We start from the raw sequence: 23,336 nt of genomic DNA on the forward strand, positions 1-23,336 counted from the left end.
CAGATGATGGTTGAAAGTCATGAGATTGAACAGGGTTGCCCAGGAAGACAGGAAAAAAAAAAAATCTCAAAAAGACACTTGCATTTAAGAGGCCTAGAAGGAAAGGGAGCAGGCAAAGAAGGAGGAAGCATCATTCAGAGTATTGGCTTTAGAAAAGGGCAGGCTGGATGGGAGTCAGCCCAGAATTATGCCTATTAGTATGTCTGTTCTTTACCTGGAAAGGGGAACTTAAAATACAGATGTTTTTATTTAAATTGTGTAAGGACTCTACACCATTTTCTTCCTGTTGTAGAAATTGATGTTAATTTTACTTTTAAATTTCTAATTCTTTGAAGACAAAAACTTTAGCTCTTTTTTTTCCAGTTGTTTATGAACACAGATCAAGATTAGAGAAATCCTTGCAAAAGGAAAGACTTGAACATAAAAAAGCAAAAGAAGGTAAGTAAATAAATACTTTGTGTTCTGTTTTTCCAGTACTCTTCTTTGACGTATCATATACTTGGTTTACTATTTTTTTTGTTTGTTTGTGGCTAAGATATTTCTCAAATCAACCCAAAGTCAGATAGGTGGACAGAGAAAAACATGTCAAGTAATATGTTATGCATTGTGCAATAATCCTTATACAGGATTGGATTTAGAATATTCTATTCAGTTTATGCCACCATGTGATGGCTTATATATTGGTTATACTTATTATTTCAGGAATAACATATAATTTTTCATCTGAGTATTAAACAGGTGTATTACTTACACCTGGAACTTCTGTCCACAAATATCCAGGGGGCGGGGGGCGGGGGAAATTAACAGCATGCATTGTCCAGAATATGACAAATTTTATACACACACGCATGTATGTATACCGTAATGAATTGATCCCATTGTCCATTATATTTTAAGTTATGCACCTGTTTTTTACCTTGTGAAAGTTTTTATTGACACATCACTTGATTCAGTTTGAAAGTTAACATTTGGGTCAGCCACTAGGCAATGCTGTCAGTTTTTAATCAGAATTTTTCCATAAAACACAGGCCTTATACAGCTGATGATTTGAAGTTATCTGCATTCTGATATTTATTTATTCATGTTTTATGATACGTCTTGAAATTTAAGTTAAGTATTCTGTCTGCCTACCTTGGTGGGAAGGAAGAGGATAGCAGAGAAGGGGCAATATTGGTTAGGACCTTTTACTTGGATTGAGCCTGTGTGAAGAATAGAAATTCAACATCATTAAAATGTTTTGATAAGGTTTGGATTCTCCTTGTCTTCAAATGCAGAGTGATTTTATAGAGCCATCTAGTGGATAATAAAGTTTTCAAAGCATTAAAGATGGCTTGGCTGGCTTGATGTCTGTTTTCAGGAACTGAATGATTTTAGTGTGCCATCTAGTGGATAGCGATAAATCACCTCTGTCTTCAGATGTGCTCCATTTTTTCCCTTCTAAATTTCAAGGAGAGTTATCACAGAGATATTTTAAAAGCACTTTTAATCTATTGGATATAATTTGGATTTTGTGGATGCAAGATTTACAGCCGTAAGGTAAAGAGGAAGATGTATGTTTTTTGCAATTCTTTCTAAACCAGTGAGAGCCAAAATAAAGTATGTAAATCACCAAGTAGATTGTTTTAAACCTAAAACACTTTTGCAAGCCTGAGTAAAATTTGCCTTTATTTCTTTAGATGTTTAGAATCTGTATAGTGAATTATCACTGTTTTTTTCCATCTTGTATTTTCTAGATTTTCTTGTTTATAAGTTAGAAGCACAAGAAACATTAAATAAAGGAAGGGTAAGTTTTGGGGTTTTTTTGTTGTTTTCCTTAATTTGTTTTCATAAAACTTGAAAGAGAGAGAAATATAGTTGCAAACTCTTTTACTTTGTTGATCCTTGGGGTTATCGGACTGACATACTTTTTATTTATTTGTATTTTTTGGCTGCCAGAACATTCTAAGAGGAAGACTTTAAAAATTGTTTTAAAACTTACCTTTACTTATCACATTATTGATAATAGGGATAAACTGGGAATAACCTTAATGTTCAACTATAAAAAGAAGATTATTTCATTTATTTGTTTGCAGTCTCTCTTTTTTATAGAATATAAGATTTATTTCAGTTTGCCTTCACATGTGTAGCATCCAACACAGGACCTAGCCTAGAGTTTGCATTTAAGAACATTTGTGGAATGGGTGAAGGGATGAATGATATTGGCATTTAAAAATATTTTAAAGTCCAAATTAACTGGGTAAAAGCTAGTCTTTTTCTTACTCTGAGAAAAGTATATAAGCATTAATTGAAAAACATTGATATTTTGGGTATTAAAACTAAGAAGAAGCCAAGCGAGTTGGCTCACTTCTGTAATCCCGAAACTTTGGGAGGCTGAGGCAGGGGGATTGCCTGAGATCAGGAGTCTGAGACCAGCCTGTGCAAAATAGCAAGACTTCAAAGTACAAAATATTAGTTGGACGTGATGGTACACATGCCTCTATTCCCAGCTACTTGAGAGCTGAGGCAGAAGATCACTTGAGCTTAGGAGTTTAAAACTTCAATGAGCTACGATGCCACCACTGTACTCCAGCCTGGGTAACAGGCCAGACCCTATCTCAAAATTAAAAAACTGAGAAGAGTCACTTCCTTTGGTAGCCCAGGAGGCCATCAGCTTTCAACTCTTACTTGCTTTTAAAAGCACTAACCAAAACTGTGTGCACTTGTAATTTCCTTACAAATTAAAGCAGTAAAGTGAGGTAGCAAAAATGCAGTTCATTTTAGAAGTTATAAAAATATGAAAAAAAGGCATGAGTGTATACTTGTGCTGGCAGGGTAAAGTGAGGGATATGGTACCTAAACATAAACAACATAGCATAGGGAGGGAAAACAATCAGGTGTCTTTTGCATACTGACTGGTTATGGCTACCCGGGACTATTGGGTCCATGTGTGAAGATGCCCCTCAGGAACACAAAGATATACTCCTGGAACCTGGAGCTCAGGACATGTAGTTAAGCCAGAGACTTAGGCTCAAGTTTCAATCCTGGGTCTGCTACTTAATGAAATGTTTGCTCTTGGCGGGTTCCTAATCTTTACTCAGTTTCTCACTCTGCAAAATAGAGCCTGACTGGGGTAAAATCATGTATGTAGAATTTCTTACCCGTGAAGTTCAGGGTAAGACAGTGCCTTTTCTCTTCCCCCTTTAAGGCATGCTCAGCTTGTGAGGCCCGCTCCTCATTGGTTTATTTCTTCTTCCCTCTTACCTCAAGCACCCAGCACATATAGTAGCCCTGCGCGGTGATTCGGTGACTGTGTCTCAGGACAAGTTCGTGTGTCTGGGCTCCAGTTCTTCTGAATATGAAAGTGGAAGGAAATCATCTCTAAGGGCTCTGTCAAGCTACCGTTTTATGATTTCATATCCTGCTTTTTTATTCTAAAATCTAGCAAACTAAGGGGAATGTTAAAACTTCATTTCTCTGTTAAATCGATGGCTCCAGTGACATCTTGGTTCAAGTGTAGAATTCATTTAAATAAATGAAGTTATATTTTAAAGTACTTTAAGCTGTGTTTAACAAGAGAGCCATATTTATCTTTGTGCTTTCTTTTTTTTTATTTACAGCAAGATTCCAATAGCAGATACAGTGCACTGAATGTCCAACATCAGATGTTGAAAGTGAGTAATCTAAAGTTGTTATTTATGAATAAAAGAAAGGATTAACTAATACTTGAACTGACTATTGGCCTTTAAAGTGATTAAAGATAAAGTTTTCAGAAGTTGATTTGTATCGTAATGTGGCATATTAAAATCATATTTGGCTAAAAATATATATATAGTTGTAATGGCTCATCATATTTATCACTCGATTACATAGAACTTTTTAAAATTATTACATATTTTCTTATAAATCAGGCTCTCGGTTACCTCATTTTTAATTTTCTTCTTCTCTCTATCCATTAGGGTTTTATGTTCATTTACTTTCTCACAGAGGTTTTCCTTAGACATTTTCTTTTATCTTACACAGACTGGAGGCTGTAGAACTATTAAAATGCTTCCTTCTTGTTACTAATATTTAATAAATGTCCTTTTACTTACCACGGGAACATAATTTATTATTTAAAGATTCTCCTTCCTTGGTCCTTGAGTAAAACTCATTATTGTGTGTCAGGAAGAGAATCATTGTTTCTGTCAAGCTGGAAGAGACAGGCAGCGTGCAGTTATGCCCTTCATAGCATGCAGATCATGCCAGCATCTCCACCCCACCATGCCTCCCCCTCACTTTCTGTTTGCTCTTGTCTTTCCCTCTAATATCGGTAGGGCATGCACTTTTTATTGAAACCGGAATCTTTTCTTATTATCAAGAGAGCAGTAAATGAATTAAAGCAAAGCATGCTTTCACATTAAGCACTTGGAGACTGTAGCGTTTATCTAGATCATGATTACATTGTAGGATTATAATCAGAAATAAGGTAAATAAAAGTCAATTCTCTAAACAGTTGATTACTATTTCCAAAGGGAAAAGTCTCATTTACTCTCTCTCTCTTTTAAACTGAGTTACCAGAAAGGCTGAAATACCAAAAAAGAAAAATTAAAGGCATTGCTGGGAAAACATCAGATCAAAAGAGGAAATCCATAATACCCAGGGAGGGATAATTTTGCCATTAGCCTTACCTTGCTTCCACAGTAATTTGTGTCCCTGGGAATTTTCCCACATTTTTCCCTTTCCATCTCTCATGCTAACTTCTTAAAAATTAAGAGGAAAATTATCTTTGGCTGTGATCCCAACTGTTCATTTGAAATCCAGGGTAAATGGAGGGAGGCTGCACAAATTAAAGCAACTTGAGAAAAACGAAGCCTATTTCTTCATTTGTTCATGCTTTCTTGCTTTCATTTGTTTTTGTTTACTATGCTGTCAAGAAATAAACTCTCATATACTTCAGAGATGTATATTTCTACTCAAGTTTTCATCTTTGCAGAGCCAACACGAGGAGCTAAAGAAACAGCACAGTGACTTGGAAGAGGAACATCGCAAACAAGGGGAAGACTTCAGTAGAACATTTAATGACCATAAGCAAAAATACTTGCAGCTGCAGCAAGAAAAAGAACAAGAACTTTCTAAGCTAAAAGGTATTTGGAAATCTAATTAGCTAGTTTATCTCTACATAAGTACTGGTATTAATGTTTCAGTACAACTATAGACTGTTGTTTTGAGTGGTGATTGATATACATTTATCATGTGGTCCTTTACCAACCACTTTTTCTTTGTAACATTTCACATGTGTCTTCATCTATTTGGGTTTGTTTAGGGAAACAGAATAGACTATGTAGTGTATTCTGTTATATCGTAGATTATTCTGTTGTATCTCAGTGGGGCACGCGGCCCTGTTGAGTAAGACAGTTTTTCTCTTAACTGAGTTGTGAGACATATAGCATCTCTGATCCTTACCCACTAAGTGCTATAATGTTTCTCAGTTACTGCCACAATCAAAACTTGCTCCATATATTTCTAAAAATCTCCAAGGGAGCAGAGACTTGCTGTTGATTGCCAATAGTAACTGAAAAAAGCTCAAGTTCTACAGTCAGACTGCACAGGTGAATCTTGGCTTCTTTACTAGCTGTGTGACCATGGGTTAGGTTGTGTGACAACTGTGGGCTTCATTGTCTTACCTGTAAAATTGGGATAATCATAAAAATATCAACCTTGTGGAACTGGTGTGAGAAATAATTTACATAAAGCATCTAGAATCGTTGCTCATAAATTTGCTACCCATCAACATCTGTGTCAGGTATTTTCATAGTAATATGGAACAAAATATATCACTTTTCTGAGTGCATGTGAGTCCTGGAGAAAGAAACCAGTGCATTCTACAATGAAATATTTAGGTGAACTCCAGATTAATCACAAGACACACGTCATCTTCCCCACTTTCTACTGGGCACAGTGGCTCACACCTGTAATCCTAGCACTTAGGCGGGCAGATCACTTGAGGTCAGGAGTTAAAGACCAGCCTGGCCAACATGACAAAACTCCATCTCTACTAAAAATACAAAAATTAGCCGGGCATGGTGGCGCATGCCTGTAATCTCAGCTATTTGGGAGGCCAAGGCAGGAGAATCGCTTGAACCCAGGAGATGGAGGTTCTTTCAGTGAGCCAAGATTGCACTAAAATTAAATGCATTGCTGGGGCATTGCACTGCACTCTGACCTGGGCGACAGAGAGAGACTGTCAAAAAAAAAAAAAAAAAAGGTGCTAAATGAGTTTAAAGTGAGGTAATTGGTTTTCAGAGGCGTATGGTGCATGCAAAAACAGTGGTCAAGTCCAAATGATGTTTGTAGTTTAGTTCATTGTAGTGACCCAGTTTCCTGGTTTTGGTAATGTACTATATTTATATAAGATGTCATCATGATGGGAAGCTGGGTGTTGGGTCCTTAGGACCACTCTATACGTTTTTTGCAACGTTTCTCTATAAGCATTTCAAAAGAAGTAAGTTACAACAAAAAGACATGCAGGAGTTAGTCTTGAGGCAATACTACAAAGGGTTAAGGGTCTATGCTTTCTGATTATTTTTATGTATCTTTAAAGTTTTAAATTACTTTAAAAAATTTGACTGAAATGCTGAAGGTTTGTTTTTAATTTGTGAAGAGATTCAAATCTGAATACACCTACCCATTACATTTTATTCCTAACGGTTTGCTTATTAACATAAACATCTCATATTTAATTCCTAGGTAACGAAAATTCCTTATCTTTTGTCTATAATGCAAAAGTTACTTAAAAGCATTTAAAGTACTGAACCAGAATGGATTGAGATGTCCAGCTAAAAACATGCTACATCCCAATACAATTTTTGTTGATTTTGAATATTATGTTGTCTGAATTCAAAGTAAATTCTAAAATAAGTTATAGGTGGCTTTAGATATGAAAATAATAGAAACAGAATCCTGGAAGTTTCAAGACTTTGTGTGTGATCCTTCTTTTTCTAAAATAGAAACTGTATACAATTTGAGAGAAGAGAATAGACAACTAAGGAAAGCACACCAAGACATACATACACAGCTTCAAGATGTCAAGGTAAAAGCCAAACGTTTCAGTATTTAGTGTTTGTCTGCTGTACTTGGTAGAATGACTTTAAAAGTCATTCCCTAATTGGCCTGCTTACAAATCCACGTTGTTATTGTGGGCTTTGCATTAACTAGAGTGTACCTAATATTTTTACCACTTCAGCATTGTAAGCTAAAAGATGTTCTGAAAATCTAAATGTTCTCATTAATACTGAAATTATTATCATGCTAAATAGTTACATTTTAATAAGCTTTTTATTTATAAAAGTTTACTAATAATGAGAGGTTTGTTTCTTTGGTTTTGATTTAATTATAAATAAATGATTATGGCATTTGGGTAGCACATTTTAGATTTTGGAATACTACATAAAGTGTGGTGTTCTCTCTACAATGATTTTTAAACTTAACACATGCTGCTACAACAACAAATAAATAAGCAAGTAACGTTTGGGTAGCCATATCACGATCAACATGTAAAATTCTGTTAAAGCTCAATGTTAAAGCTTTAAAGAATGTTAAAGCTCAACATGTAAAATTCTGTTTTGTGTAGCAACAACATAAGAATTTACTCTCGGAGCATGAACAACTTGTAGTGACTTTGGAAGACCACAAGAGTGCACTAGCTGCTGCACAGGTTAGAAGGGTAGCAGCCTCTGTGGGTTCTTTTTACAAGTCTGCTTAACATTTCTCAATTCCTTTATGCATGTAGTCTCTTACAAGCCAATCTTCAGTGAGTTCCTTAGGACAGAGCTATCCTAATCCTGAGAACCATGCATGCTTTCAAAGTTCAGTTAATAAAACATTAAATAAACTTTTGATTATTTTTTGCACTGGTTGTGCAGTACATTTATGATCATTTCTTTTCACTCCAGTCCCTACGTGCAGTAGTCTCATACTTGTTTAAATCACAGAAATGATCTCACATATATGGTCTTTTGCAACTATCTGATCTGTGTTGACTCTTGGTGTTGTATATGTAGGATTTTATGCTGCTAGCTACTGAAATAAACTGTTGTCAGACTTTTTCTTCTGTGTCTGCCTTGCTCCCAGCATTCTAGCCTGCACACCCTCCTTTTGGAACGAGGCTTATGTGTTGTCGGTCAAATTACAGAAAAGAAGAAGAGTCAACAGAGAAGGAAAAACAAGAGTCATAAGCTCCATTTGTTCAAACCTAGAACAGCCCCTGGCACAAGGCAGGCCCTCAGTATATATTTACTGAATGAACAGGGGAACAAATACAAGTGTTGGAGAGCTTATTAAAGCCATTTCATGCTAAGCGTTATGCGGCTTTCTAGTAGAAGCAAGGAAACAGGAATGGCTAGTTTAGTTGCTGCTGTAAACTAGATATTCACTTTTATTCCTACTGGAGGAATTATGATAAAAGAGCAAAGGTAAACTATCTGTGCTCATCAGGAAACCCATGTTGGTTTTCTTTTCTTTATAAAATTATTAAAAGGTACAATTTTCTGTCCCTGACCCATCTCAGAGTCTGTAGCATCTGTGTTTGTGAGATTCCTTTTCTAGACAGTCATTGATTAGGTATCTCCTCCTAACCTGTAGTTGTGTAGTGATTTTTTTACATGTGTATAAATGAAATTGACATCAGGGATCATTTCATTTCACATCTTTTTTATAAAAAATTTTGTCAAGTGTTATTTTATATAGGCTGTTCTTCTTACTATAAATGTGACAAACTGATTTGAGTGCTCTTTGTGCTGTAATGGCCATAAATGTTAGACTGAGCAACAATTTGAAAATTCATAAAAAGATAAGTAAAATCATTTATTTGATGACCAAAACCAAATTCTGGAGTAGCACCCTGACAATATTACTAACAGGGTTTTATAATAGAAAAAAAAAAAATTTGGCCGGGCACGGTGGCTCATGCCTGTAATCCCAGCACTTTGGGAGGCTGAGGCGGGTGGATCACCTGAGGTCAGGAGTTTGAGACCAGCCTGGCCAACATGGTGAAACCCCGTCTCTACTAAAAATACAAAAATTAGTCAGGCGTGGTGGTGTGCGCTTGTAATCTCAGCTACCCAGGAGCCTGAGACAGAGTCACTGGAACCCAGCGGGGCAGAGGCTGCAGTGAGCCGAGATTGCGCCACTGTGCTCCAGCCTGGGTGACAGAGCAAGACTCCATCTCAAAAAAAAAAAAAAAAAAAAAAAATTTCTTTTTAACTTAACCTATGGTTATAATATTCTATTTATTGAAATATCTGTTTTTGGGAGAATGCTGAAGGTTTGTCCTGCCTTAAAAAAAGGTGTCAGAACTAGGTGCAATCCTTAATTAGAGTCATATGTGTTAGTCACTTTGGACTGCTATAACAAAACACCCTAGACTTGGGTGGCTTATAAACTATGGAAATGTATTTCTCACAGTTCTGGAGGCTGGAAGTCCTAGATCAGGGTGCCAGCATGGTCAGATTCTGGTGAGGGCCCTCTTCTTCCAGGTTGCAGACTGTTGAATTCTCCTTATCTTCACATGGCAGAAAGTAGACCAAGAAAACTCTCCTGGATCCCTTTACAAGGGCTCTAATCCCATTCTGGAGGCCTTCACCCTTGTGACCTCATTACCTCCCAAAGGCCCTGCCTCCTGATCCATCACATTGGAGCTTTGGATTTTAACATATGAATTTTGAGAGGACACAAACATTCAGTCTGTAACACCGTATTAAGACTTACCCCAAATCTCCTTAAAAAAACAAATGCTGTTTCAGGCACCTGCATTTCTCATGTAAATCATCTTAGGAGATTCTGCCTTGACAACCTGATTTTTAAATGTAGTTGAGCATTTTATTTAATCCTCACAACCTTGTGAGTTATATAATATTGTACCCTTTTGTAACTAAATAAACTGAGATGAAAAGGGAAGTAAAGTAGCGGCCCAAAATCAATGACCAGAACCGAGGCTGAAGTTCAGGTTATCCTGACTTTGAAATCATGCTCAATTCTTAAGTGGTATTTTTTGAGACTTCCTGCATCACAGGTACCTGGGCCTTGCCCTAGACCTGTTGAATTATAATTTCAAGAGTAGGGGACCAGGAGCCTACATTTTTAATATGGTCCCTAATTGTGCAACACACAATTACTGCCTTCAAAGATTATGTATCTAGGAGAAAGAAGGAGTAGAATTAAGTTTTGTGTATTGCTCCGTATTTATCTTAAAATATTAAAAGCATTGCTATGTGGATGTCATTTATTTTTTACTGCCAAAGTTGGTTTGCAAATATTTAGATTTCTCAGATAAAAGCCATTGCTAGTCATATGGTGCACTTTTGTACAAAATTATTAAAAGGCAGTGCCCTGGGAATTATTTAGCAAGCAGACTTCATTACCCTAGTGTACTTTAGAAAAAAGCGAAAAAAGCACCTCTCTCAGGGTGGAAGAGCAGTGTGCCATGGTGCATAGCTATGGCAGCAGGAATGCTGGTGGCTTCTGGCCCCACTCACCTGCTGTGCCCCGCACACTGAGGAGGTGGCCCTGTCTGGGAAGCTTGTTGAGAAAGACTTCTGTGTTCTCTGCGTGTGTTTATATGTCTGTTTACACACGTGATATTTGTTTTCAGGATAACAGTATTGGTGTATAAATGAGCAAAGTATACACAGTGTCTCTTGATTTTGTTAATTAATTTATTTTTTTCTAATTTTCTAGCTCCGTGTATTAAAAATATTACACAGATATCCACACATCCCACCCCATATACACACAGATGCAGCTGTATGAGCAGATTCTAGTCCTATACCTGTGTTAGTACCTTTGTCACTTTAGAAGAAAAGATCATTCAGAATCGAGGATAAAAATCCAGTCTGTATCACAGCTGTGCCACTGTTTTCCAGAAACCACTGAGCACAGTGTAGGAAACATTCTGGCAAATAAGGGATTCTATTTGAGCACGAATTAACTGAGGGGGAAAATGGTGGCCTGAGTAATTTATACGTGTGTGTGAGTGTGTGTATGTGCGTGGTTGTATTTAAAATTTATTTTAAACCTATGGCTCCTTTCTACTGAAAGATTTTACTCAGATCATATTGGTAAAAAGTATCTGCACTTGTATTTTATTATTGTGTGAGTTTTTAATGGATTTTTTAATATGATAAAACATCACATGGCGGTCTTACTTTTAATAGTGATATTTATATTAGTAAGTTATTTACAAAAGTTCTGACTTCAATGTAGTATGGGAAACTAACATCTGTCTTAGACATTTTTTCTGTTTCCTTCAGCTCTATTTCTAATTTGCATGTGCTCAAAAATGATTAACATGCCCAAGTAAGAATAGTTAATGCATGGAAACAATCTGCCTATTTTTCTAACTTGTATTTAGGTACAATATTTTTGTCTAGTTTTACAGTGTACCCAAATGCCCATCTATGAATGGGCATTCATAGAGTCCCTCCTCAAATTGTGCAATTTGTATCCAATTGTGCAATTTATATGCAGACTCAAGTTGCAGAATATAAACAACTGAAAGATACTCTGAATAGGATTCCAAGCCTTCGAAAACCTGATCCAGCAGAACAGCAAAATGTGACCCAGGTGGCACATTCTCCACAAGGTTACAACACAGCAAGGGAGAAGCCGACCCGAGAGGTACAGGAGGTAAGAGGCATGAACTGGTAATCTATGGTTAGGTCACTTTCTCTGTCAAGCTGCCAAGAGGAGACCTGCTCTTAATATTGCCAGCTTTTCTCAGAGAGCAGTAGTTCTCAAATTTTGGTGTATACCAGAATCGTCAGTAGGGCTTGATAAAACACAGATTACTGGGCCCCAGGCCCAGAGTTTCTGATTTAGTTAATTTGGAGTGAGGCCTAAAGATTTACATTTCTAACTGATTCAGCTGGTCTGAGTAGCACACTTTGAGAACTGCTGCTATTGTTTTCTTTTTTTTTTTTTTTTTACCCCGAGATGGAGTCTTACTGCGTCGCCTAGGCAGGAGTGCAGTGGTGCAATCTTGGCTCACTGCAACTTGTGCCTCCCAGGTTCAAGCAGTTCTCCCTGCCTCAGCCTCCTGAGTAGCTGGGATTACAGGTGCCCACCACCATACCTGGCTAATTTTTGTATTTTTAGTAGAGATGGGGTTTTGCCATGTTGGCCAGGCTGGTCTTGAACTCCTGACCTCAGGTGATCCGCCTGCCTCGGCCTCCCAAAGTGCTGGGATTACAGGTGTGAGCCACCGCGCCCGGCCGCTGCTAGTATTTTCTGAGAAAGACTTTAATGTCTTTGTCTTTATTCATGTAGGTTTATTTGTCTTCAAGGAACTGTAGTATCTGAGTTTTTCAAGGTTGGGGATTTTGAGGGGGTTAAGGTGAGAAGGTTAAATGATCATGAGGATTTTATGACATAGTCAACCTGCTCAAATATTCAAGTTAGTAATATATTTGAACTTGGAGCAGTGCTAGGTCTACACAGAGGATGTCAAAATTTGAATTAAATGACCTGTTTGACACTCCCCCAGTATGAGTGCTAGTCACTTTTTTATATTCTTGTTCTTTATAAAAATTAAGCCTTACTTAAAAATATCTCATAAGTGAGACATCAGAAGTAGTTACCATTATCATTAATTTCTACAAAAATTTTTTTCAATCATCTGTACTAAAAAATAGGCAATGTGGTTATCTTTCTGACAAAGTGGTTGTTTTAAATTTTTTAAGTTCAGGGGTGTGTGAGCAGGTTTGTTATGTAGGTAAACTGTCATGGGAGTTTGTTGTAAAGATTATTTTATCACCCAGCTATTTAGCCTAGTACCCATTAATTATATTCCTGCTCCTCTCCCTCCACCCTCTGATAGACCCTCCAACCTCTGATAGTATTCCATGATGTATATGTATCACATTTTTCTTTATTGAAGTCTATAATTGATGGGCATTTAGGTTGATTCCATGTCTTTACTACTGTGAATAGTGTTGCAGTGGACATACACATGCATGTGTCTTTATAGTAGAGTGATTTCTATTCCTCTGGGCATATACCCAGTAATGGGATTGCTGAGTCAAATGGTATTTATATCTTTAGGTCTTGGAGCAGTCTCCACATTGTCTTTCATGATGGTTGAACTAATTTACACTCCCACCAACAGTGTATTAGCACTCCTTTTTCTTCATAACCTTGCCAGAATCTGTTCTTTTTGACTTTTTAATAATAGCTCTTCTGATTGGTGTGAGATAATATCTCATTGTGGTTTTGATTTGCATTTCTCTAATGATCAGTGATGTTGAACTTTTTTTTTTCATATGATTATTGGCCACATGTATGTTTGTGTTAGTCCGTTTTCATGCTGCTGATAAAGACATACCTGAGACTGGGTAATTTAAAAAAGAAAGAAGTTTAATTGGTCTTACAGTTTCATGTGACTGGGGAAGCCTCACAATCATGGTGGAAAGCAAGGAGGAGCAAGTCCCATCTTACATGGATGGCAGCAGGCAGAGAGCGCGAGCTTGTACAGGGTAACTCCTCTTTTTAAAATGGTCAGATCTCGTGAGACTTATTCACTATTGCAAGAGCAGCATGGGAAAGACGTGACCCCATTGACTGAGTTACCTCCAACTGAGTTCCTCCCACAACATGTGGGAATTCAAGATGAGATTTGGGTGGGGACACAGCCAAACCGTATCAGTGTCTTCTTTTGAAAAGTGCCTGTTCATGTCCTTGGCTCACAAAGTGGTTTCTAACATTAAAGAGAAGACTGAGAAAACTTTCCACCAAGTTATGGTAATAATTAAATTGATGTTCATGGTATTCCTTCAACAGACAGGTTCAATATCCTCATAGACTCTTGTTCTTTCTCAGGCTCTTATGTTAATGACTAAAGAAAGCGTGACCAGATCACTGGCCTGGTAGTTGGTTCTATTCTCTGCTCTTGTCAGACTACCAGTTTACTGGATTAATGTTCCAGTGACTCAGAGCTTCAGTTTTTCCAACTCTGAGATGGAGATAGAAGTTATCTGCAGTAACCTTCCTTGCTAGGATATTGTGAAGATAAATGACGAGTATTTGAAAGTACTTAGAGCTCTTTAGAGAAATATTTTTCCGTAAAGCTGGGGCAGTATTAAGTCAAACTTGCCAGATATGTGAGGATGTCGCTAAAATGTGCAACTCCAGTTGTCCTCAAATGTCTGAGAAAGGACTTTTCTCCCCAGTTTATTAATACAGTCCAATGTCTCACATTTGATAATTATATCTCTGATAATTTAAGAATAGGGTTTCACCATTTGTTTCAATTTTGGGAGAGCAATCTGACCAAAGAAGGTTTTTTTTTTGTTTTTTTTTTTTCTTTTCTTTTCTTTTTTTTTTTCTTTTTCCCCTGGTACTGAAGGTTAAAGAGAAAAAAAAGAGTGACATTTGTTTCTGTTGATACTTTATTCTCTTTCTTCCTCACTTTCTAGGTAGTGCAAATCATATAGAGATCACTGAAACTTATAGGGAGAACTGATTTGAGTCAACTAATTTTAGAGGAGGGATATTCTGAAAAGACATTTCTTTTTTTATTTTTCCTCAGGGTTTTCAATATTAGCAATAAAAATATTTACAAAAGACTCCTGCTGGTTTGCAAAGAAGAATTACTACTTTAATATATTAAAAATATTTTACTGTGTCTTGTTTAACAGGCACTATGTTGAACTAACATGGATGTTCATTAGTAATGGCATTCTTTTTTAAATTAGTAAACCAAACTAATAAAAACTAAACCCAACTCCTCAATTTTATCTTACCCTTCTCTTTTCAAATAATTATTGAAAACAAAATTTACATTGAAGAAAATTATGTAAACATTTCATCACTTGAAGCTTTTTATTCTAAGGGAAAATAGGAATTAGTTTACTTCTGAGATATTGGTTACTTGGAGGTTTTATTTTCCAGGTTATTTACTGTATTCTTCACAGTTGAAGCTTTGCTTATATTATCTATTTTATAAGTGAGATTACATAGTAAGAAAATTAAGTGACTCCATTGCAGCCATAAAGCCAGGACTGTATATATTTCTAGACACCTTCTGTTGTAGCCGCATGCCCCATAGACATGGAAATAAAGAAATTATATCATTACTTTTGAAATGGAAGAGTGTCATTCCCAGTGATGTGCTTGGCCTAGGTGTCTCGAAATAGTGATGTGTGGCAGAACCATGAAGCAATTCCTGGAAGAGCAGAAGACACAAAACTCTATGCTACTACCCATAAGGAGACAGAATTTCAGGCTGCCCCAGAACCAGTCCAACAAGAAGTGGAACGCAGAGAGCCTGAGGAGCATCAGGTAGAAGAGGAGCACAGAAAGGCCCTGGAGGAGGAAGAAATGGAGCAGGTCGGGCAGGCAGAACATCTTGAGGAGGAACATGATCCATCACCAGAGGAGCAGGATCGGGAGTGGAAAGAGCAGCATGAGCAGCGAGAAGCAGCCAACCTCCTGGAAGGGCACGCGCGTGCTGAGGTATGAGGTCACCCGCTTCTGATATGGTATACTGGGATGGAAAACCTGGTGTTATTTTTACATGTTAAGGTAATATATCACAATCTGTAAAATAAAAATGTGAGTGATTCTACTAAACATTATGTGCTCATATTTAAGTTTTCTCTTGTAATGTTAATAGCAGAGCTATTTGTATGCCTCAGAAAGATGATTGGTGATCAGAGAGCACAACTGTTGTACATGTGCATTCTTCTTTTTGTCAGTTGTATACAGTCAGAGATTCATTCTCACAGCACCTTAATAGAGTAGAACAGGTGAGCACCCAATGGAGCACCTTCCCAGTTTGTACCCAAATTTTGTCTTGAGCATCTTAGAAAAGTCTCATTTTCTATGATCAGGCATCCTCCTCTTTCTGTTCATTTATTGTCAGTATGTTGCCTTTTGCATTCACCTTCAAGGTGGTTATTTAATTATCAAAAACCTGATTTTACTACTTGGAGATATTCTACTGGGTGAGCATATCTAAACAGCCTCTGCTCAGGGTCCCTTACTGGGCGCACCACTTACACGTAAGACTTTTCCCTTTCTTAAAAAAAAAATGGCCAGGATTATTATAAATGATGCTTTAAAAGAAAACTCTACCCTTTCTTCTTTTAAACCAACACTTAATGCAGCTAGATGCCTTTCTTTTACTGTCTCTAAACTGAGTCTCAATAGTAGGTTACCTGGCCTTTACATGGATGCTGATCACCTTCTATTTATAACTCAAGTTTTATTTGGCCTCCGATTTTCTGAGACTTCAAGCTGCTTGAGGCTTTAGGCTAAGCAGGTGTGAAGACCTCTGTAGTTGCCCTCTTGGGTAGTTGCAAACTTAACCTCAGAAAGCTTCTTCCAGTCTTGTGTCCTTCCCCAATAGGGGAAGTAATTCCCCACCAGCTTTGCTTTCCAGCCCTCAACCTTCTTTGCTTTGGTGAGAATTGTGTGTGCTTTGTTAGTTGGAGTATGGCAGGAGGATGGGGAGTAGCTCAATGGAATACAGACATTTTTTATTGATGCATAACATATGTATATATTTTCAGAGTATGTACAATATTTTGAAACATTCATATAATGTATAATGATCAAATCTAGATAATTGGGATATCCACCACATCAAACATTTATCTCTTTTTTATTTTGGGAACATTCAAATTTTCTTTTGTAGCTATTTTGAAATATAAGATAGATTATTGTTAACCGTAGTCACCCTACTGAACTACCAAACATTAGGTCTTATTCCTTCTCTCTAACTATATTTGTACCATTCATCAGTCTCTCTTCATCCCCCTTCCCAACTCTGGTAACCATCAGTCCACTCTCTGTCCTATCAAGATCCTTTCTTTAAGCTCCCACATGGATGAGAACATGCAATATGTGTCTTTCTGTGCTTGGATTTTTTCACTTAACATACTGACCTCCAGTTCCATCCATGTCGCTGCATATGACAGGATTTCATTCTTTTTTATGACTGTGTATATGTACCACATTTTCTTTATCCATTCATCCGTTGATGTACGCTTAGGTTGATTTCATGTTTTAGCCATTGTGAGTAATGCTGCAATAAACCTGAGAGTGCAGGTATCTCAATATAGCAATTTCTTTTCTTTTGGATATGTGCCCAGTAATAGGATTGCTGGATCATATGGTGGTTCTATTTTTAGCTTTTTGAGGAACCTCCATACTGCTTTTCATATTGGTTATACTAATTTACATTCTCACCGACAGTGTACGAGGGTTCCCCTTTCTCCACATCCTCACTAGCATTCATTGTTGCCTTTTTGATAAAAGCCATTATAACTGGGGTGAGATAATATCTCAGGGAAGCAGAGTTTTAAGAATTGCTCTATCAGATTTCCCTTTAATCAGAAGGCACCATCTTCTCAGCCATTCTTAGTTTCTTTGGAAAAAAAGTTGAGTATCTGCTTTTCCACTATAATCTGGAATGTGGCTTTTTTTTTTTTTTTTTTTTTTTTTTGGGCTATGCTTTGCCTGGGATTGGTATATACATTACTAGAGTTAATTAGCATCCCTCAGTCTTAAACTGTTCATGGAAAAAGCCGTAGGCATAGCATCAGGTCACAGATTGCCCAGTTAACGTGAAGTTACCAAAGTTACCAACTACTTGTTTGTATCAGAGCCTTGTGAACATAAATTTTACAGTTTGAAACTGGTATCTTCTGTTGTGCCTTCTGTTCCATTTGAGAAGGGAGCACATTGAAAATCTGCCTTAATACCAGCAGTTGGAAACATCTGCTGCTAAAGAAGCCAAGGGTGATTCAGAGAAAGTTGGGAAATAGGAGTTTTTGGACTTTATGTATAATCACAGTTCACCTGACAAATAGGCGTTAATAAACCAGCCCTGCTTCCCGAGTTTGTCAGGAGAAACAAATGAAGAGAAAACCCAGAGGAAGTAACCCCTCTTGCTCTGCACCAATTCCTTTTCATCCCAGGTGTACCCTTCAGCCAAGCCAATGATCAAATTCCGATCACCCTATGAGGAGCAGTTGGAACAGCAGAGACTGGCAGTGCAGCAGGCGGAGGAGGCCCAGCGGCTGCGGGAGCACCAGGAAGCTTTGCACCAGCAGAGGCTGCAGGGGCACTTATTACGGCAGCAGGAACAGCAGCAGCAGCAGCAGCAGCAGCAGCAGCTGGCAAGAGAGATGGCCCTGCAGAGGCAGGCCGAGCTTGAGGAGGGCCGGCCGCAGCACCAAGAGCAGCTCCGGTAGCCTTCCCCTTCCTCAGTGAGCGAAGACAGCCCCTGCTCCAGTTTGCATACGCGGATTCAAAACAGTTTTGTGCATTTGTGATTCATGAAGTTAAGGGGCTCATATTACACAAATAGCCAAGGCAGGACAGCTACTTGAAAATTAAATACCAAATATTTAATTTTAAAAATAATATTTTTTCTGCTTAAAAGTGGTAGGTTAGGTCTCCAAATAGCCTTACAGGCTTTGTGCCAACTTTATTTTATTTTATCATTAAAAGATATTTTATCTTTTTAAGATACCTTTTGAAAGTGTATCTGGAATTTTTATTCTACCTAATTGCATACGTAAGAGGTTTTTTAAAAGTTTTTATGGCTTCTTAAAAACGTTGAGAAATTTTGCTTTTTACTGTCTTTAAAGATAAATGACCTATGTCAAATTATGCCTCTGAATTTGTCTCACTGGATTTATCATGTTTGTGTCTCTCGTAGGCAGCAAGCTCATTATGATGCTATGGATAATGATATCGTTCAGGGAGCAGAGGACCAGGGAATCCAAGAAGAGGAAGGAGGTGGTGAGACTTCTTAGATGATGAATGTTTTAATAAATTACTTGATAACATTGTGTATTACCAACGAGCCAATGTTATATAACATCAATGAGCTATATGCATACCTGAGTAAGTGCAAAGGAGATTTGTGAATCATGTGTCTTTTTCTTAATCCTCTTAAGCAGTGCACACTGGTAGTGAAAAATGCTCAAGATAATCTGTTTCCTCTCTGTCATTTTGCCTGTAGTTTAAGCTTTTTATATACTAAATATAATATTTCTGACAAACTATTATAGGATTATTATGCTTTGGGAAACATCTACATTTTCTCCTTACCTTGGAAGTCCTTATGTCATTGCCTTAAAATGTTTTAAAATTCAGTCAATAGTAGCTTTCATTTATGGTAAGCACTTAATATGTAACTTATCAAATATTGCTTACTGTTATAGTAGAACCAGAATGTAACTAACTTTCTCTTTGGCGCCACTAACACTTAGATGTGTATCCTTTTCTAAAAAGTCAAAAAGAAAGTGATTACATACAACCTCCCTTAATAGCCTGTTGTGATATTTTACAGCTCTTACACAGTCAAGAAATTGTTTTCCTTGTGTCCCCTGTGTGGCACTTTAAGTTTTTTTGTTCTAATATCAGTAAGACTAGAGAATGGTTTGTCCTCTTCTCTAAGTAGTAAACCCCTTTGTGCACTTGAAGCCTGATGGTAAGTTACCTTGTATCATCATTTTCTCTAGGCTTAGTACACTGCATATACTTAAACTTTCCTCTTTTATCTTGTTTTAAGAAGTTTTCTTTTTTTTTCTTCTTTTTCTTTTGTTTGTTCTTCTCTTTTTGTGCTCATACAATTCTCTTTATCTAAATATTTTTTCAAAAAGCAGCAAGTAAATGTCTGAGTATGAATGTGTGCTGTTCTTTGCTGTGGCAGTCGTCGTCATTACTGTATCAGAAAATATGTGATGGGCTATATTTGTTTCTGAGCTCCACAGATGGGGTTGTTCTTCCTTGCATTTCCTGAAACTATCAATTTCTTCTTTTGGAGCCCAGCTATTTCCTCGGATACTATCAAAATTAGTTGATTTCAACAGCAGTGTCCAATCAACTGGGCTTTTTTTATTGAGAAAGTTTTGATTGTTGTTGTTCTCTTGCATATGGGGGAAAAATTACAGCCCCTGTGAAAAGTATTTATTTTAGAAGAAAAGTGTCTGACCCATATCATCTCTTTAGACGCACAGTCTGTGAAAAGAACATAACTTTATTTGGAAAAGCCAAGACACAGGCCTTATGTTGAGTTAACAGAGGTGGAGGTAATATGGTCTGTAGGAAAGTCCACTGGTGGCTTTTCTTTGAGTTGAAAGGGAAATCCTGTTTGATTCATTTGGGGCTGATTTTAGTTTCTTTGATTTGCTAGCCTATGAAAGAGACAACCAGCACCAAGATGAAGCAGAAGGAGACCCAGGTAATAGACATGAGCCTCGTGAACAAGGACCCCGAGAAGTGGACCCAGAATCTGAGGCAGATGTAAGTATCCTCTCTTCTGCCCCTGACACATGGAAACTCATAAGGTGGGAAACAGAGTTGAAAATTTGCCTGATGCCAGCCTTCAGCCCCAGATATTTATGTTATATCCTCAGCACAGAAGAAAAGTGGCTTGCATAATTATGTATGGGCAGTGTTTTTAACTGTAAACCATGGTGGACGTGTATGTGATGAGCTGGTTTAAAGATTGCTCTAGGGGAAAAAAAAACAGAATTTTTTTTTTTTCTGATGACTTTTAGATTAATTGAACTAAAACCTAGAAAAGCAAAATTGAGAGACACTGAAATGCGTAGTAACTCTGAAAGACAGAGGGAGTAAAAGGCAAGTGTGGAGGTTGGAGATGGGACCAGAGAAAGGAAACTAACCCTTCCTGAGCATGTCGAGCAGTCTCCTAGGGTGTTAGGTATGTTGTGTGGCTCTGTGTAACCTCTCAGCAGTCTAGTGACCGTTTTAATAAATAGATGGATGAGGATGTGTGGTTTGAGACATGAAGAGTTGTTCAGGTACCACAATGGCACAGAAAATTTATAATATAAGTAGGTAGACATCTAATAACCAGCATTGTTATTTGTGTTTACCAAAAAAGACTGAGACCTCCAGTTCAGCCTGGTGAGCTAGATCCTTGGCCCTGCCTACAAGCGAAGCAAGAAAATGTTTAGTGAGCCTGTTCCTGTGTGTATGTGTAGATGACTTTTACAACTTATTTTAGCTTCCCTGTCATCTTTTGCTAATAAACTACCATGTTTATAACAGTCAGTCTTTGCTATCACGTGGCCCTGTTTATATCGATCCAGTGGATTAAGAGGAGAACCCATGTCCTTGATAATCATCGAGAAAGTCTTCCTGCTAGCTCCTTGAAGGCCTCTTGATGGAAACAGCTTTTCCACTTAACTTGCACCGAGATGTGGCAGAACACCTTTCCCTGGCATTCCTTGCATCAAGATTTCTGAAAATATGCTCAAGGGAACCTAGTCTTGAAATATTTTCAGGAAAGAGCAAATACTTGAGAGTAGAAACATATGAGAGAGCAAGAGACTATGAAAGAGCAAGAAAGCAAGTGTACAAAGGCCTGCAAATGTACATGGGGTGGTAGGAAGGGTATTTCAGTCACTTGTTTGGGAACTGCTGTAGGCTTTGATTACTTGACTATATGATCCTTTACTTTCCTATCATCTGTTTATTTGTTCTGGGGAACACGCTGGGAAACATTGGCGTTTGTACCATTCTTACTTTTAATTAGAAATGGTTAATCCCACTTGTTCCTCTCTTTTTCTATTTTATTTGAATATAACAACTGGGCCTGCTAATTCATACCTGTTACTTGGTCAGAGTTGAGCTAGTCAATTTTATGAACTTTTGCAAAAGATATTTGGTACTTTCTTCTGAAATGAATGTTACATTTTTCCTGTATTTCCATACAACTTTTTGATAGTGCACTAAAGAAAATCCATATGACAAGAGATTGTGGAGTAATTAGAGTTTAGTGTGAAGGTGGCAATTTGTTAGTCTCTACATTCCCAAGAATAGTGTCATTTGCACTGGAATAACATGGCCAGGGATGTGCAGATAATAGATCAGCTGAGACTGCAATGAACTCTCAAACATGTTCAAGACTCTGAAGTGAATTGAAGTAGAATCTTGTCTGGAGAAGACTGATAGAGACCAAATCCTACTCTGTGGCTTTACTGTCTCTTAGAAGCATTTACAGCTTTAGTAAGTGTCCTGTTGATGACCTGGGAGTGTTTGGGGCACCTCATGACAAGCATCACCGTTCTTGCCCATCTCAGGCTCTAAAATCTAAATCTTTATGAGAATGTGGATTATTTGGAAGGTGCTTTGGGAGCTTAAGTGGAAAATTGAAATAATTCTAAAGTTGATAATATGAAGGGCCTTTGTTGAGCATGATAACTTGGGAGATGAGTTAGGGAGGACATTTTTCATAATATATTTCCCTATTGGGCAGTTGGGTAGCTCAGACCTTTTTAACTCCCATCTCTTGCCGGTTCGACAGCTCTCTATTTCATGGGAGTGATTGTTAATAAAGACATTGGATCCATACTAGAAAATGACCATTTCCTTTTGAGTTAGCCTTTTTCTTGTCTTGTCTCCTTTTCACATCCTTTTTATAGATCCTTTCTGGTATGGGCCTTTTTTCCCATCAACCACTTTTCACCTCTGACATGTTAAACATTGCTTGCACAGGGAAGTTAGTATAAAAATCAACATAGCAGTGAAAAGAGTTAATTGCCCATCTAAATCCCCCCACCTAAATTAGTATTTTTTTTCTTACTTGGTCCTCTGACTTTTATTAATTTTTTTCTTGTTTATTCAGTTCTGTTCACATTACTTATGTCAGTAGAGTTTTGAGGACTATTTTGAAATCACTTGCAGGGAAGAAGTGCTATTTGTACCTCATTCTGATTCATCAAGCCTCTGACAAGTAAAGCAGGAGTTTTCTCTTTTGACAGTGCGATGCTTGATTCTTGTGAGTCTTGGCAAGGATAGATCTGAACAATTCAGGGAAGGACAATCTCATTTTCTGCCAGTGTGTAGCCTTTCAAATGAAATTAAACTTGATCCTCAGTTTTGAAGTGATAGTTGCTTTTTATTAAAATTTTACAGAGGGCAGCTGTAGAGGATATAAACCCAGCAGATGACCCTAATAATCAAGGTGAGGATGAATTTGAAGAAGCTGAACAAGTGAGAGAAGAAAATTTGCCAGATGAAAATGAAGAGCAAAAACAAAGTAATCAAAAGCAAGAGAATACAGAAGTGGAGGAACATTTGGTGGTAAGCAGATGCCACAAGGAAAGGCTGGATTTGACTGGGGTATTTTAACAAACATCTGGTTTATGTAAAAGGTTAGTCATAATCTACATTGACGGAAGGTTTGCCACTTTGGTGGTTTTTAGGCCACTTTATCACATGATATGCCTGTACTCTGAGAGAGAGGGTAACAGACATCCTGGGCTTTGTATTGGAAATGATTACTCATCATTTCCTGGCCCCAGATGCTTTGAAAGTGCCCTTTTCATGGTGGCATGCTTGTT

General features: G+C 37.5%; 1 protein-coding gene across 4 annotated transcripts in view; it reads left to right on the forward strand.

The window, feature by feature from the left end:
- The window catches only part of GOLIM4 (golgi integral membrane protein 4), an 85,578-nt gene that overhangs the window by 52,211 nt on the left and 10,031 nt on the right, over positions 1-23,336 (forward strand). The window contains exons 2-13 of one of the 4 annotated variants that reach the window (XM_007972170.3): positions 364-438; positions 1,734-1,783; positions 3,597-3,650; positions 4,952-5,102; positions 6,966-7,048; positions 7,589-7,672; positions 11,482-11,640; positions 15,130-15,462; positions 17,931-18,202; positions 18,677-18,759; positions 20,159-20,268; positions 22,909-23,076. In XM_007972170.3, the coding sequence (XP_007970361.3) occupies positions 364-438; positions 1,734-1,783; positions 3,597-3,650; positions 4,952-5,102; positions 6,966-7,048; positions 7,589-7,672; positions 11,482-11,640; positions 15,130-15,462; positions 17,931-18,202; positions 18,677-18,759; positions 20,159-20,268; positions 22,909-23,076 (1,622 nt within the window). The remainder of the gene's footprint in view (positions 1-363; positions 439-1,733; positions 1,784-3,596; positions 3,651-4,951; positions 5,103-6,965; positions 7,049-7,588; positions 7,673-11,481; positions 11,641-15,129; positions 15,463-17,930; positions 18,203-18,676; positions 18,760-20,158; positions 20,269-22,908; positions 23,077-23,336) is intronic. The other 3 variants (XM_007972171.3, XM_007972172.3, XM_037988588.2) reach the window with 3 other exon arrangements.

The sequence above is a fragment of the Chlorocebus sabaeus genome, chromosome 15 (assembly GCF_047675955.1).
Source record: "Chlorocebus sabaeus isolate Y175 chromosome 15, mChlSab1.0.hap1, whole genome shotgun sequence".
NCBI lineage: Eukaryota > Metazoa > Chordata > Mammalia > Primates > Cercopithecidae > Chlorocebus > Chlorocebus sabaeus.